General features: G+C 41.1%; 1 protein-coding gene across 3 annotated transcripts in view; it reads right to left on the bottom strand.

Moving 5' to 3' along the window:
- LYRM7 (LYR motif containing 7) overlaps positions 1 to 10,036 on the bottom strand; it is a 34,522-nt gene extending 24,486 nt beyond the window's left edge. For 2 of the 3 annotated variants that reach the window (XR_008679687.2, XR_008679686.2), the window contains exons 1-2: positions 9,770 to 10,009; positions 620 to 692 (exon numbers count right to left, since the gene is read on the bottom strand). Coding sequence is in view for 1 of the 3 variants with exons in the window: in XM_019028023.3 (XP_018883568.1) it covers positions 620 to 692; positions 9,770 to 9,787 (91 nt within the window). In the remaining 2 variants the exon portion in view is untranslated. Of the gene's footprint in view, positions 1 to 619; positions 693 to 9,769 lie in introns of all 3 variants that reach the window. The other variant, XM_019028023.3, reaches the window with a different exon arrangement.
- Between the last annotated feature and the right edge of the window lie 5,441 nt (positions 10,037 to 15,477).

Below are 15,477 nucleotides of genomic sequence, written 5' to 3'. Positions count from 1 at the left end.
ACAATACATATATCTTATTTGTTCAGAAATTATTTTTGATGAGTTACAAAAACTTAAATCCCTGGAAACAGTGGGGACACTTTACCTAGGTGCACTCTTAAGGAGGTTCAGAAATGTATGAGGAGTGGAACTGAACATGAATAACACAGAACCTAAATTTCAGAGCCTGTGACTTCCAGATAAGATAGAAACTACTTAAAACAGGGAGATACTGAATTTGGAATCATTTGGGATGGATTCTCTTTCACAGCTGCTCTTTTAGACTGACATAAGACATTAACAACATGGTAATATCTGGTCCTAGAGAGTGTGAAAATTTGATTATGTAACAGAAAGTTCAATGGCTTGAATATAAGGCAAGCAATGATAAACACTGAAATTCTGGTCCCTCGCCTTTTTTTTTTGACCAACTCTTTATGAAGACTTGATCTTTAAAAATTTTTCTTTAAGTAGATATTTCTCAAATAAGTGTAATATAAGCTAATCTTTATAAAAGATATCAGAGAGAGGTAGTGAAGGTCATTCCCTAAAATGGGTCTTGACCACACAGGGTTTCTCAGACAGACTAGTAGTCATCTAAAAAGTAGACTGGCTCCAAAGGGATAAAGAACATACTTACCTTCTAATGCTCTGGCATCATTTTTAAAAACTTGTTGTCTGGTCCTGTGCAGTGTTTTAAAGAGCTGTAAAACCTGTTAAGAAAATCAGAATTCAAGGTTGGGCACAGTGGCTCATGCCTGTAATCCCAGCACTTTGGGAAGTTGAGGTAGCAGGATCGCTTTAGCCCAGGAGTTCGAGACCCTGGGCGATATGGTGAGATCCCCATCTCTAGAAAAAAAAAATTTTTTTTGACATGCAGTCTCACTCTGTCGCCCAGGCTGGAGTGCAGTGGCGTGATCTTGGCTCACCACAACCTCCGCCTCCTGGGTTCAAGCAATTCTCCTGCCTCAGCCTCCCGAGTAGCTGGGATTACAGGCACCTGCCACCAAGCCTGGCTAATTTTTGTATTTTTAGTAGAGACAAGATTTCACCATGTTGTCCAGGCTGGTCTTGAGCTCCTGACCTCAGGTGATCCACCCGCCTTGGCCTCCCAAAGTGCTAGGATTACATGAGTGAGCCACCGCACCCGGCCAAAATATTTTTTTAAAATTAGTCAGGCCATGGTGGTGTGCACCTGTGGTCCTAGCTACTTGGGCGGCTGAAGTGGGAGGATTGCTTGACTCCAGGAAGTTGAGGCTACAATGAGCTCTGACTGCACTACTACACTCCAGCCTGGGTGACAGAGCAAGACCCTGTCTCAAAAAAAAAATGAAAAAAAAAAAAGAAAAAGAAAAAGAAAATCAGAATTCAGACCTCAAAAGGAAAACATTTCACATTTCACACAAATCATATTACAAGGATTAAACAGTATTCCTTTTCTGTTTGTTTCATAGACTATTTTTAAAAATAGTTGGTGAAAACCAGGACTTGCCAAAATAACTTTCCTTTGATTATTTGTCTCTACATTAAAAACATTTTTAGCTTTATTTACAAAAATAATACAAAGTTCTTTGAAATAAATAAAACAATATAAGGATGGTTAAAAAGTTAATAATCCTCATGCTAAAAACCAGTCTGCTACTTTACCAGTCTGGTATGTATCTGTTCTCATTTTTCTTAACCTATTGAAGTTTTAATCTGCTCAATATCATACACACACATATACAAAATTATGAATTTATTGCATCTTAAAAGAGGCCACAGAAGGAAGATGTTTTAAACAATTTAGACAAATTTAATTGCTATTCCCCCCCTTTTTTTTTTTGAGACGGAGTCTCACCTTGTCACCCAGGCTGGAGTGCAATGACACAATCTTGGCTCACTGCAACCTCCACCTCCCGAGTTCCAGCGATTCTCCTGCCTCAGCCTCCCAAGTAGCTGAGATTACAGGCTTGTGCCACCACGCCCAGCTAATTTTTTGTTATCTTTAGTAGACATGGGGTTCCACCATGTTGGCTGGGCTGGTTTTGAACTCCTGACCTCGTGGTCCGCTGACTTGGCCTCCCAAAGTGCTGGGATTACAGGTGTGAGCCACTACGTCTGGCCCTTTTAATTGCTATTTCATAAAAGATAAGTGAAATGTTGAGACTTATGAATATTCTGAGTCTGTATTGAAAAAAATAAAAAGAGAGAAAAGAGCCTGGCATTTTGGTAAAAGACAGATTGTGAAGAGGCTTTAGTGATACGCTGAGGTCACTTCACACTTCTCAAGTCCAAAAAGGTACTCAATATTGTTCTCTCAATATTGCTCTTCCTCCACTCTTCTCTATTTTACTTATTGGAGGCTACCAAGTTTCTGAAGCCAGAAATCTGTAGGTCATCCTTTTATTCTACCTTACTCTTGTTGTGGAAACTTTAGAAATGTCTCTGTAATCTTTCTTTTATCCTCTCTCAACAAAATCACTTATGTTCAGGCACTCCCCATCTCTTACACTACTTACAAAGGTTTGTCACTTTGCCACCACACCCTCCTGTCCTCCAGTCTGTTCTACAAATAATGTCTAACATTTACTAAGCATACTGTGTGCTAGACACCATTTTAAGTGTTTTACATATATTAGAAAACCTATAACATCAAAGGCAGACATGAAAACAGAAATAAGAAACAGAGCAAAAAAACTTAAAAATAAAAACCAAGCTGCCATAAAAAACTTCCTCAGAAACATGTTATCACAGAGATGGAATAACATCAATGAAAAGCTACAGTAAATTTAAAAAGGAACATTCCAAAAACTCCCAAAAGCTCTTGGCTATCAAACAGGTGAAAGTAAGGATTAAGTTGAGAAAAATTGCCCAGAATGTAGAATAAAAGTTCAGAAACAGAAATTGAGGGGAGGAAAGATAAGAAAATTAAGGGAGAAGGCCCAACAGCTAGATTAGCAGAAGGGCCAACAAGAGAGAAAAGAGAAAAGGGACGGAAGAAATTTTAAAATTTTCACTTAATATTTGGGTAAAAGGGAAGAAAAAAAATTTCACCAAGTAAGGCACACGAATTACAAGATAGAAAGGGTTCCACCAAGTGCTCAACATAAAACTCATAACACAGCACAGCATGATGTAAGTTCAGTGCAATGCTGATAATGAGAACAATCTCAGAGAATCAACATTTCACATGTAAAGGATGGAAAAAATCAGAATGGTACCTGATTTCTAAATAGCACCACTGTAAGAAGACAATGGAATAACATATTCAAGTTTTGAAAAAATATCTACTTTAGAACACCATAGATACTCAAACTATCACTCAAAGACAAGGGCAAATACATATTTTCAGAAATGCAAAGTCTCTTATCTGTCATACACACTTTATTGGAAAGCTACAGAAGAATATGCTCCACCAAAATAAGGAAATGAACCACAAAAGGAAAAGACATGGGAACCCAGGAGACAGGTAGTCTAACATGGGAACCCAGGAGACAGGTAGTCTAACATGGGAGAGGCAAAGACCATGGGGAAGGACAAATGCTAGTCAACATTTGTGCAGCCAGACTAGAAAGCAACTAGGCAGGACTATAGCAAAAGACTGAATTGCTCCAGGAAAGGTATTGCTAGGAAAAATGAAACTGGTAGACTGGTTTTGCCTAGAATTTGGGAATAGATATCTAGGATATCTATTAAAGGATATTTTTAAAAAGTAATAATTTTTAAAAGGCAGTTATTAATTTAAAGTTGAAGAAATGGGAAAAAAGACAATCATATAATGTACTTAAAGGGCTCAGCCGTGGGTAATTTTTATAGCAATAATAACATTAAAGATGTTAAAGTACTAGGTGCTAGTAGAACTGTGAGGGCAGCTGTTTGCTTTATAGGACACAAATGAGAAAATGTGGTGTATATATACATCACAGAATACTAAAAAAGAATGAAATCATGTCCTTTGCAGCAGCTGCTGGAGACCATTATCCTAAATGAAATAACTCAGAAACAGAAAATCAAATACTGCATATTCTGACTTACAAGTAGGTGCTAAGCAAAGGGTACGCCTTTGTGGATAGAACGCCAAAAGGGAGACGCCAAAAGGGAGGAGGATAGGAAGGGGTTGAGGGTGGAAAAATTACCTATTGGGTACAATATTCATTATTTGGGTGATGGGCTAGAAGCCCAAACCTCATCATTATGTAATTTACCCATGTAATAAACCTGCATATGTACTCTCTGAATCTAAAATAAAATTAAGAAAAATAAAAAGTCAAAGGATTTGAATAGATATTTCTTCCAAAAAAAAAAACCCATAAATGGCCAATAAGCCATAAAAAGATGTTCAATGTCATGTGCCATCTGGAAACACAAATCTAAACCTCAATGAGATACCATTTCATCCCAGTAGAATGGCTACTGTAAAAAAGACAGTCAATAAAAAGAGTTGACAAGGACATGGAAAAATAGGAACTCTTATACATTGTTTGGCATTTAAAATGGTACAGTTGCTTTGGGAAACAGTTTGGCAGTTGCTAAAAAAAGTTAAACCTAACAGTTATCTTATGACCCAGAAATTCTACTACTAGGTATATACTCAAGACAAATGAAAACATGTTCACACAAAAACATGTATGCTAATGTTCATGGTAATATTATTCATAATAGTAAAAAAGTAGAAATAACCTAAATGTCCATGAACTCATGAACGGGGAAGTAAAATGTGAAATATCCTTATTAATAAGAGCTTAATTAGCTCTTAATAAGCTAACGCAGGCTGATGCAGTGGCTCACGCCTGTAATCTCAGCCCTTTGGGAAGCTGAGGTGGGTGGATCGCTTGAGCACAGGAGTTCAAGACCAGCCTGGCCAACATGGTGAAACCCTGTCTCTGCTAAAAAATACAAAAAATTAGCTGGTGTGGTGGTGGGCACCTGTAATCCCAGCTACTTGGGAGGTTGAGGCAGGAGAATTGCTTGAACCTGGGAGGTGGAGGTTGCAGTGAGCCAAGATGGTGCCACTGCACTCCAGCCTGGGTGACAGCGAGATTCCATCTCAAACAAAACAAAACAAAACAAAACAAAACAAAACAAAACAAAACCAGCCTGGGCAACATGGCCAAACCCTGTATCTACAAAAAATAAAAAAATTAGCCAGGCATGGTGGAGGGTGCCTGTAGTCCTAGCTACTCGGGAGGCTGAGGTGGGAGGATCTCTTGAGCTTGGGAGGCAGAGGTTGCGGCGAGCCAAGATGACACCACTGCACTGCAGGCTGGGTGACAGAGTGAGACCCTGTCTCAAAACAAAACAAAACAAAACAAAACAAACAAACACACCCAAAAAAGGCCGAGCGTGGTTGCTCATGTTGCTCATGCCTGTAATCCTAGCACTTTGGGAGGTCAAGGCAGGCAGATCACCTGAGGTCGGGAGTTTGAGACCAGCCTGACCAACATGGAGAAACCCCATCTCTACTAAAAATACAAAATTAGCCGGGCATGGTGGCGCATGCCTGCAATCCCAGCTACTCGGGAGGCTGAGGCAGGGGAATCGCTTGAACCTGGGAGGCGGGGGTTGTGGTGAGCCGAGATTGCGCCACTGCACTCTGCCCTGGCCAACAACAGAGAAACTCCATCACCAAAAAAAAAAAAAAAAAAAAGAGATTGAAGCTGGTGACTTTGAGTTGAAGCCAATGATAATTTGTCATTCCAAAATCCTAGGACCCTTAAGAATTATGCTAAGTCTACTCTACCTGTGCTCTACAAATCAACAAAGTGCATCTGTTTAAAGCATGGTTCGCGGATATTTTAAGCCCACTGTTGAGATCTGCTCAGAAAAAAAAGATTCCTTTCAAAATATTACTGCTCACTGACAACACACCTCATCACCCAAGAGCTCTGATGGAGATGTAAAAGGAAATTAATATTGTTTTCATGACTGCCAATACAACATCCATTTTGCAGCCCCACAGGTCAAGGTCAAGTAGTAATTTTGGTTTTTAAGTCCTTTTTTTTTTGAGACAGGGCCTTGTTCTGTCACCCAGGCTCAAGTGCAGTGGTACGATCATGGCTTACTGAAGTCTCGATCCTCTGGGCTCAAGCGATCCTCCCACCTCAGCCTCCAAAGTTGCTGGGAGCACAGGTGCATGCCACACATTGAGCTAATTTTTGTACTTTTTGTAGAGACAGGTTTTGCCATGTTGCCCAGGCTGGTCTTTAACTCCTGACTCAAGCAATCTGCCCATCTCAGCCTCCCATAGTGCTGGGATTAGAGGTGTGAGCCAGACTTCTAAGTCTTATTTTAAAGACTCATAAGGCTATAGCTGCCATAGACAGTGATTCCTCTGATGAATTTAGGCAAAGTAAACTGAAAACCTCCTGGGAAGGATTCACCATTCCAGATGCCATTCAGATAATTCAAGAGAGGAGATCAAAATAGCAACAATAACAGGCATTTGGAAGAAACTTATTTGAACACTCATGGATGACTTTGAGGGGTTCAAGACTTCAGTGGAGGAATTAACTGCAGATGCGTGGAAAGTGCAAGTGAAACTAGGATAAGAAATGGAGCCTTAAGATGTGACTGAATTGCTGCAATCTCGATAAAACTTAAATGCATGAGGAGTTGCTTCTTATGGATGAGCAAAGAAAGTGGATTCTTGAGTTTATGAAGATCATCACTCACATCACTTCACTCCTGGTGAAGATGCTGTAAACACTGTTGAAATAACAACAAAGGATTTAGAATATTATATGAACTCAGTTGATAAAGTAGTGGCTGGGGTTGAGAGGATTGAATCCAATTTGAAAGACGCTCTACTGTGGGTAAAATGCTATCAAACAGCATCGCATGCTACAGATAAATCTTTTGTGTGTGAAAGAGTCAATCAATGTGGTCAACTTTACTGTAGTCCTATTTTAAGAAATTGTCACAGTCATCTTAACCTTTAGCAACCACCAATCTGATCAATTAGCAGCCATCAACATCGAGGCAAGATCTTTCATCAGCAAAAAGATTACAACTTTCTGAAAGCTCAAATAATTGTTAGCATTTTATAGCAAAAAAGTATTTTTTTATTTAAGGTATGTACTTCCTTATTTTTTATTTTTTGAGATGGAGTTTTGCTCTTGTTGCCCAGGCTGGAGTGCAATGGTGCGATCTCGGCTCACTGCAGCCTCTGCCTCCTGGGTTCAAGGGATTCTGCTGCCTCAGCCTCCTGAGTAGCGTCGCTGGGATTACAGACACGTGCCACCACGCCTAGCTAATTTTTGTATTTTTAGTAGAGACGGGGTTTCACCGCGTTGGCCAGATGGGTCTCGAACTCTTGACCTTGTGATCCGCCCACCTGGGCCTCCCAAAGTGCTGGGATTACAGGCGTGAGCCACCTTTCTCAGCCAACGTATGTACTTTCTAAAGACATAATGCTACTGCACACTTAATAGACTACATTATAGTGTAAACATAACTTTTATATGCACTGGGACCAAAAAACTTGTATTACTCGCTTTACTGCAATATACACTTTGTCGCCGTGGGCTTGAACCAAACCTGCAGCATCACCTAGGTATACCTGTCTCTAAAAATGTGGAAGTGGCTTTGGAATTGAGTAATGTGTAGAGGCTGGAATAATTCTGAGGTGCTTGATAGTAAAAGCCTGGATTGCCTTGGTAAAAATACGGGCTTTGCAAGCATCGTAGAATCCCAGGGATTTTAATATTGCAAGAGCAGAGAAGACATGTTGCATGGGATTAAAAAAATGAGAAGTAAGTAAACATAATGGTTTTACATGCTATTTAAAGTACAACATTAGTACAACAAATTAGCATCCCTAATTTAAGAGGACTAGTGTAAGAAAATGTTATCATTATTGCCATAGCACTATTGGAGTTAACATTACCTTGGAGCAGATAAACTTTTATTAAAATGCAGAAAGCCAGGTCACAGACTGTATTCTCTTCCTCATTTACTTATACTGATTGGACAATTCAGGCAGTGTAGATGAAAAGTGGATTCTTTATAGTCAGATGAGTTTGAATCTGAGATTGTCACTTAATGTAAGCTTGGACAAGTAACAGCCTTTTTGCCTCAATTTTCTTGAATAATGGATTAATTTTAAGGTTTATAATTTCTGTGCTAGATTTCACTTTCCTATTTTTTTTTGGACGTAGGATCTTGTTGTCACCCTTGTTGGACTGGTCACCTTTGTATCTTCCCACATGTAGCATAAGTGCCTTCTATACATTGTAGGCTCTACCAAAAGTGTTTTTGGAATGAATCCCACTTAATTCCATTTGTATCCAAGTTTTCCAACCAAATCCCCACTTCAAGGACTTTCCATGTGCTAGTTGCCTTTTCTAGAATGCTTTTTTCTCTTCTTTAGCTTATTTCTAATCAAACGTCAGGTCTGAACTTCCTTGAGAGATTATTTATTTATGTACTTATTTTTTGAGATGAAGTCTTGCTCTGTCACCCAGGCTAGAGTGTAGTGGCGCAGTCTCGGCTCACTGCAACCTCCACCTCCCAGGTTCGAGAAACTCTTGTGCCTCAGCCTCCCGAGTAGCGGGATTACAGGCACCCGCCCCTATGCCCAGCTAATTTTTGTATCTTTAGTAGAGATAGGGTTTCACCATGTTGCCCAGGCTGGTCTCGAACTCTCGACCTCATGTGATCCTCTCGCCTCGGTCTCCCAAAGTGCTGGGATTACAGGTGTAAGCCTCTGCACCCAGCCCCTTGAGAGATCGTATGTGAAATCCTAGTTATATGCTCACAAAACACTGCAGTTTCAAATCGAAGCATTTATTACAACTGTAATTAAATAACTGTTTAAGGTCTCCCCACCTGCTAGATTTCTTTATGAAGGCAAGGATGTTCAGCTTATTGTTGCATCCACTATGCTTAGACAATATAGGCTAAATGTTGGTTGTTGGCTATAATAATAGCTATTATGGACATTCAAAGAAATTTTTGAATGAATAACCCTGAGCAATTCTGTTTCTATTGGTGTTGTGACATTATGTACAAAAGTACATGAAGGCTGCTTGGTGGTTCCCTATTATTGACTAGACATAAACACTGCTTTTCTTCACCATATTATAGCAGGCCATTTCCCCATGTTTATGTTTCAGCCAGTGACAACTACAGATCCCAATTGGCCATGCTGATGTTAAATGTTAAAGGATGGCTGCCAATGAGAATTGTGCGCCGGGCAGGAACGTGCATCATGCTTGGGCGTGAGAAATGAATCTGAGACCAGGTAGGTACTCAGAGAGATGATCCGAGCACAGCCATCACATCCCAAGCTCATTCAGTGAGCTCAGGTCTCACCAGTCCCTGCTCTGTCTTGCTATGTTACTTTTGACAAGTAACTTTGCTGGGGTTCGGTTTCCTTGGCTGCTAGACTTCTGTGCACCTTCTGTTTATGTGAATAAACTTTCACCTCATTGAACTGCTGTTGCTCAGGTCAGCCTTTGGCGTCTCCTATACTTCCCAGGGATATGAAATGGGTCCCTCAGACAAATACTCGGTCTGAAGATGAAACGAGGGCAGAACTCAAGTCGCAGATTTGTATCATGGATAAACACTGAGTACCAAGTTAGTACCAAGAAGTAGGAACCACACTGGTGCCTCCCGCTCTCCTCCGCACCTGCACAAACTCTCAACTGCCCCTCGGAGTTGGTCATCTGGCTTCTCTGGGGAAACAGCCACATCCTCCATAAAGGGTCAGGAGCCCCAGCCTCCAGAGACTCCAGACAGTTTTCTCAAGGACGTGAACATACCCTCCCCGAAGGCATTGTACCCACCCCTTCCCGGGCCCTGTCACCTTGACTGCCCGTCCCATGGCTCTCCTCACCGCGGCCGCTACCTCCAGAGCAGTCGAGTAGCCCCGCCTCTCAGCAACCAATCAAAGACTGAACTGTTTCCAGCTCCCTGTAGTCGCGTTACTAATGCGCCACAACGAATCACTAGGCAGCATCTCCCTTTTAGCCCCGCCCTCCTCCAAATGACGGAGGAGGCGTTTGCTAAACGGGCGTTTGCTAAAGGCGTTTGCTAAACGGATGGGAACTGGTAAAATCGCGAGGAGCCGCAGAGCCCAATTACTGGCCAGAAGAGAACGGAAATTACCTGGACGCCATGTTAGTTAGGGGCACAGTCACTTCCGGCGCAGGGATCCTCTGCTAGGCGGACTAGGTTTGTATTTAGTGGATGGCGTCGGCATCCACGTTTTGTTACCTCTTGTTTAGGGTATAGGATCGTCTGTAAAAGAACCTTTATTTTAACATTTCCCAGTTGCGACTATCTCTTTGGAAATGTGCATAAATAAAAGCCAAGTCCTAACAACCGCCGCGGGCATTGATTGGAACACTGACTCCTAAAAATTTTATGCGTATATTCTCTTATTTCCTCAGAAGGTGAGGTTAAATTACTCGCTGAAGTTCGCACATTTAGTAAATGGAGATCTGGGATGCAAATCCGCTATGCCTGACCGTAAAGCCTAGTTTTACCCTTTACATTTTGCCTATTCAGCTCTCTCTACTCCTTGGTTTTGCGATAAAGAGGTCAGAAATGGGTAATTAATCAGCAGCATCATAATTAGAAACAATCATAAGTATTTAAGTGCGTTTCAACTTATGACCTTGCAAGCATCAGGAAAAAACTCTGTAGTCACGTTACTAACGCGCCACGACCTTTTCCTATTGTTCCTATTGCATAATTGTTCTTCCCTACCCGTATAGCCTTTCAGGTTAACTTTTAGGTAAAATTGACTTCTTATTAAAAATGAAAGATCTGGACCAATGGATTTCCAAGGCCCTTTTCTTTCTCTGTGATCTATGTTATTCTAAGGAATTATTGCAAGGCATTCTGAGAATAACAAGATAATCGATTTTTTTAAATTAAGATGCATTCCATTTGCAGAACATTTAACGTAATGAAGCGATTAAACCAAGTATACTGGATATTGTCTTTTATCTGAGAAACAATAAACTAGATGATCTTGGACCTTGCATTGTGCTTTCTGAATGCTGACAGTGATTTAAAAGATACCCCGTCCCCGCTCCCCCATTTTCAGTGTAGACTCATAGTGCAGCTTCCTGAAAATTCATAACTTATTGTGATGATTTCTTGCTAGCTACTGTCCTGCATTCAGTTAACCAAAGTCCCTCATCTGCTGATATTTTAAAACAGTTCTATAATGACAGAATCTGTTCAGTTCTGTGGCTCCTCTTTTCTTAAATAAATCTGCATGTCTCCTTTAACTGTTCCACATATGAGGTGGGCTCTTCACTACTCTAGTTGTTCTGGGAACATGGCCTGGTTTGTCTTGTCACCCCGAAATAATCAAAAGACTAAGGATCCAGTTAAAAAGGTTTATTCAACTGTAAAGTGTGAGGGCAGTCATATGGGAACATGTAGACACCAAAGAATGCTGATCAGTGCTTCCAGCGTAAGGAAAATTGAAGATGGTTTATATAAGACAAAATGGAGATGCCGAACAGAATTACAACATTTTCCAAATAATGGATAACATCCAGATTTAAGATCTGATTGGCTAGTATTGATTACACTCTAAGGTGGTTGCTTAATATTCTATCGTAAAAAAGTAACAATCACAAGGGTCTACAGCTCTAATATTATGTAGTCCAGGTTTGAAACGAAGAATAGGGAGTCTGATTAATGTATAACATCTCAACACAAAGGTCGGGAAGCAACAATAGTCATGCACCAGAGAAGAAAAACAGCTGTATTACATGACTCAGTTTTCAAGGCTTAACTTTGCCCCCTTGGCTTAATAAATTTGGAAGGTTCTGAAATTTCATTGTCTTTTTAAAGTTTGCATCTCAAAGTATAAGTTGCAGAACTGAACAGGAAATTCCAGCATGTTCATCAAAAGGCTAAGGATCCAGTTAAAAAGGTTTATTCAACTGTAAAGTGTGAGGGCAGTCATATGGGAACATGTAGACACCAAAGAATGCTGATCAGTGCTTCCAGCGTAAGGAAAATTGAAGATGGTTTATATAAGACAAAATGGAGATGCCGAACAGAATTACAACATTTTCCAAATAATGTTCAGCATTCAGAAAGCACAATGCAAGTTCACAGAGCTATGTAGTAGGCAGAATAATGGCCTCCAGAAGATGGCTGTGTTCAGATTCCCGAACCTTTGACTATGTTATATATGACAAGATGCTTTGAAGATGTCATTAAATTAAGTATTTTGAGATGGGAAGATTATCCTGGATTGTGTGCTGGACTCAGTGTAATCACAAGGATCCTTATAAGTGAAAGAAGGAAGCAGAGTCAGGGAGAAGTTTGAAGATGTTCTGCTGCTGGCTTTGAAGATGGAGGAAGATGGAGGAAGGGGCCACAAACCAAGCAAGCCTCCTTTAGAAATTGGAAACGGTGAGGAAATGATTTCTTCCCTAGAACATCCAGAAGGAATGCACCCTTGCCAACACTTGATTTTAGCTCAGTGAAACTCAATTTGGACTTCTGACTTAAAAAATGCTACCTGTTTTTGGCTCCTTCCATTTTCTTTTCCTTTTTTTTTTTTTTTGAGAAGGAGTCTCCTACTGTCGCCCAGGCTGGAGTGCAGTGGCATGATCTCAGCTCACTGCAAGCTCCGCCTCCCTGATCTCAGCTCACTGCAAGCTCCGCCTCCCTGATCTCAGCTCACTGCAAGCTCCGCCTCCCGTGTTCACGCCGTTCTCCTGCCTCAGCCTCCTGATTATCTGGGACTACGGGCGCCTGCCACCACGCCCAGCGAATTTTTTATATTTTTAGTAAAGACGGGGTTTGACCATGTTAGCCAGGATGGTCTCAATCTCCTGACCTCGTGATCCGCCTGCCTTGGCCTCCCAAAGTGCTGGGATTACAGGCGTGAGCCACCACACCTGGCCCAACTCCTTCCATTTTCAAAGCCAATAATGGAGCTTTTTTTTTTTTTTTTTCGAGACAGAGTCTTACCCTGTTGCCAAGGCTGCAATGGCACGATCTCGGCTCACTGCAACCTCCGCCTCACAGGTTCAAACGATTCTCCTGCCTCAGCCTCCCCAGTAGCTGGGATTACAGGCGCCTGCCACCATGCCCAGCTATTTTTGGTATTTTTAGTAGAGACAGGGTTTCACCATGTTGGCCAGGCTGGTCTCAAACGCCTGACCTCATGATCGCCCACCTCGGCCTCCCAAAGTGCTGGGATTACAGTCGTGAGTCACCACACCCGGCCGAGCATTTTCAAATCTCAGACTCTCACCTCTGCCTCTGTGGTCACATCTCCTTCTCTTACTCTCACTCTTCTGTGTCTCTCTTTCAATTACAAGGGCTGTTGTGATTACTTTGGGCCCACCTAGATAATGCAGGAACCTCCCTATTCCAAGATCCTTAACTTAATCACATCTACAAAATCCCACTTACCATGTAAAGTAACATAGTCACAGGCTCCAGGGATTAGGACATGGGCATCTTCTGCCTAGCACACTGAGTTTGCGTGATGCCAGTCAATAAGGTTGAAATGGAAAGAAATGAGGTAGAAGCAGCAGCAATGGGCCTGATCACACAGGGCTCTATAAGCCAAGGTAAGGATGTTGGATTTTATTCTGTGATGTTATACACTAGCATATTACCAGCAGGAGAGTGACATTATGATTTATATTTTATAAAGATCATTTTGGGTGCTGTGTGGCAAATTAACTACAATGGAAGCAGATAGGTTATCCAACTAGGAGCCTTTCAAAGTACTCCAGGAAAGAGATGTTAGTAGCTTGGATTAGAGTAGTGGAGATAGAGGAGATAAGTGATTAGATCCTTGGTGATGTGTGTTGAAAGTACAGAGAGAAGGTTTAAGGATGATTTCAAGGCTTTTTGGCTGGAGTGACTGGGTGAATGGTGGTACAGCAGATACAGAATCCTGCAAAAGGAGGTTTTGGTTTGTTTGTTGTGGAGGGAGTCAAAATAAAATTGCAGTGCCTGGTAGCCATCTAAGCGGAGGTGGTCAATAGGCTGTAATGTATATCACAGACCAGTCTGGAATTAAGGGAAGAGGTAGGTCAAGAGACAAATACTTGAGAGTCACTACTCTATAGATGGTAAAGCCTTCAGATGGAATGAAAGCTGACCATGTTCTTTATTATCCAAACCAGCACACATTTTTTTATTTTGACAATTTCAGACACATAAAAGTTGCAAGAATAATACATAGAATTTGCATATGCCTTTCAGTCAGATTCTCCAAATGTTAACATTTTATTGTAATTGCTTTATCCTGTTCTATTTCTCTACTTACCTATAGACAGACACTTTTTCTCTGAACTATTTGAGAGTAAGTTGTAGACATGATACCCATAGCCTTAAATACTTCAGTGGGTTTTTCCTACAAAGACATTCCCTTGTGTCAGTAGTTCTTAAAGTATGGTTCCCGGGCCAGCAGCAACTGTATCAACCTGGAAAATTAGAAACCTAACTTGTAGGGCCCCACCCCAGATCAACTGATTTTGACAATTTTTCTGTGGTTATGAAAGGAAATTAACATGACTTCAAAACTATTATCTAATTTATAGGCATTATTTAGATTTTACGAATTGTCCCAGTAATGTCTTTGATAGCAAAAGTACCAAATGGACACTTTTGAGATTAAAGGCAACCACATTCAATAATTTTGCCAAGACAAGAGTAGTAATGTAATCATAAAAGGCAGCTGAGCTCACATCTGTAATCCCAGCACTTTGGGAGGCTGAGGCGGGTGGAACACCTGAGGTCAGAAGTTTGAGAACAGCCTGGCCAGCATGGGGAAACCCTGTCTCTACTAAAAATACAAAAATTAGCCAGGTGTGGTGGTGCGCGCCTGTAGTCCTAGCTACTTGGGAGGCTGAGGCATGAGAATCGCTTGAACTCGGGAGGCAGAGGTTGCAATGAGCCGAGATTGTGCCACTGCAGTCGAGCCTGGGCGACAGAGCAAGAATCTATCTAAAGAAAAAAGGCATTGAGGAGGTATACTTTTTCTTAATACGTACACTTAGAGGTCTAGTATGATAACTGTAATTGTCTATAGGATTTTATAAATGGATGTCCTTAGTGACCTTGACAAGAGGGAAATGGACTCAAAAATGAAAGATAAGAAAGCAGACATGGTATGTAGAAAACTTCTTTATAAAACGAGCAAAGATACGGAGGGGGATGTGGGATTAAGGAAGGTTTTTTTTTTTAAAGTGGGTCATTTTATTAATACATTATGTTGATTGCCGCTGGGAAAAATTCTTTGCAGAGCAGTCTAGGGAGGTTTACAAACTACTGATGCCTGGAGCTCATCTCCAAAGATTCTTATTTAATGGATCTGGGGTGCAGCCAGGTTCACGGGGATTTTTAAAAGCTCCCCAAGTGATCTTAATGTGTAGTCAAGATTGAGAACCACTGGTAGAGAGAGAAAAAAACTCTGTTGAAGAGGACTTAAAATCTGCTGCAGCAGCAAGACCTTAAATAATCTAAGTGCTAAGTTGCAGCCAGCACCACTTAAATTATCAAATCTTGTCAGTTACA

The sequence above is a fragment of the Gorilla gorilla genome, chromosome 4, assembly GCF_029281585.2.
Source record: "Gorilla gorilla gorilla isolate KB3781 chromosome 4, NHGRI_mGorGor1-v2.1_pri, whole genome shotgun sequence".
Taxonomy (NCBI): domain Eukaryota; kingdom Metazoa; phylum Chordata; class Mammalia; order Primates; family Hominidae; genus Gorilla; species Gorilla gorilla.
Note: the sequence above shows the minus strand (reverse complement) of the source record. Positions and strands in the feature narration are given on the sequence as shown.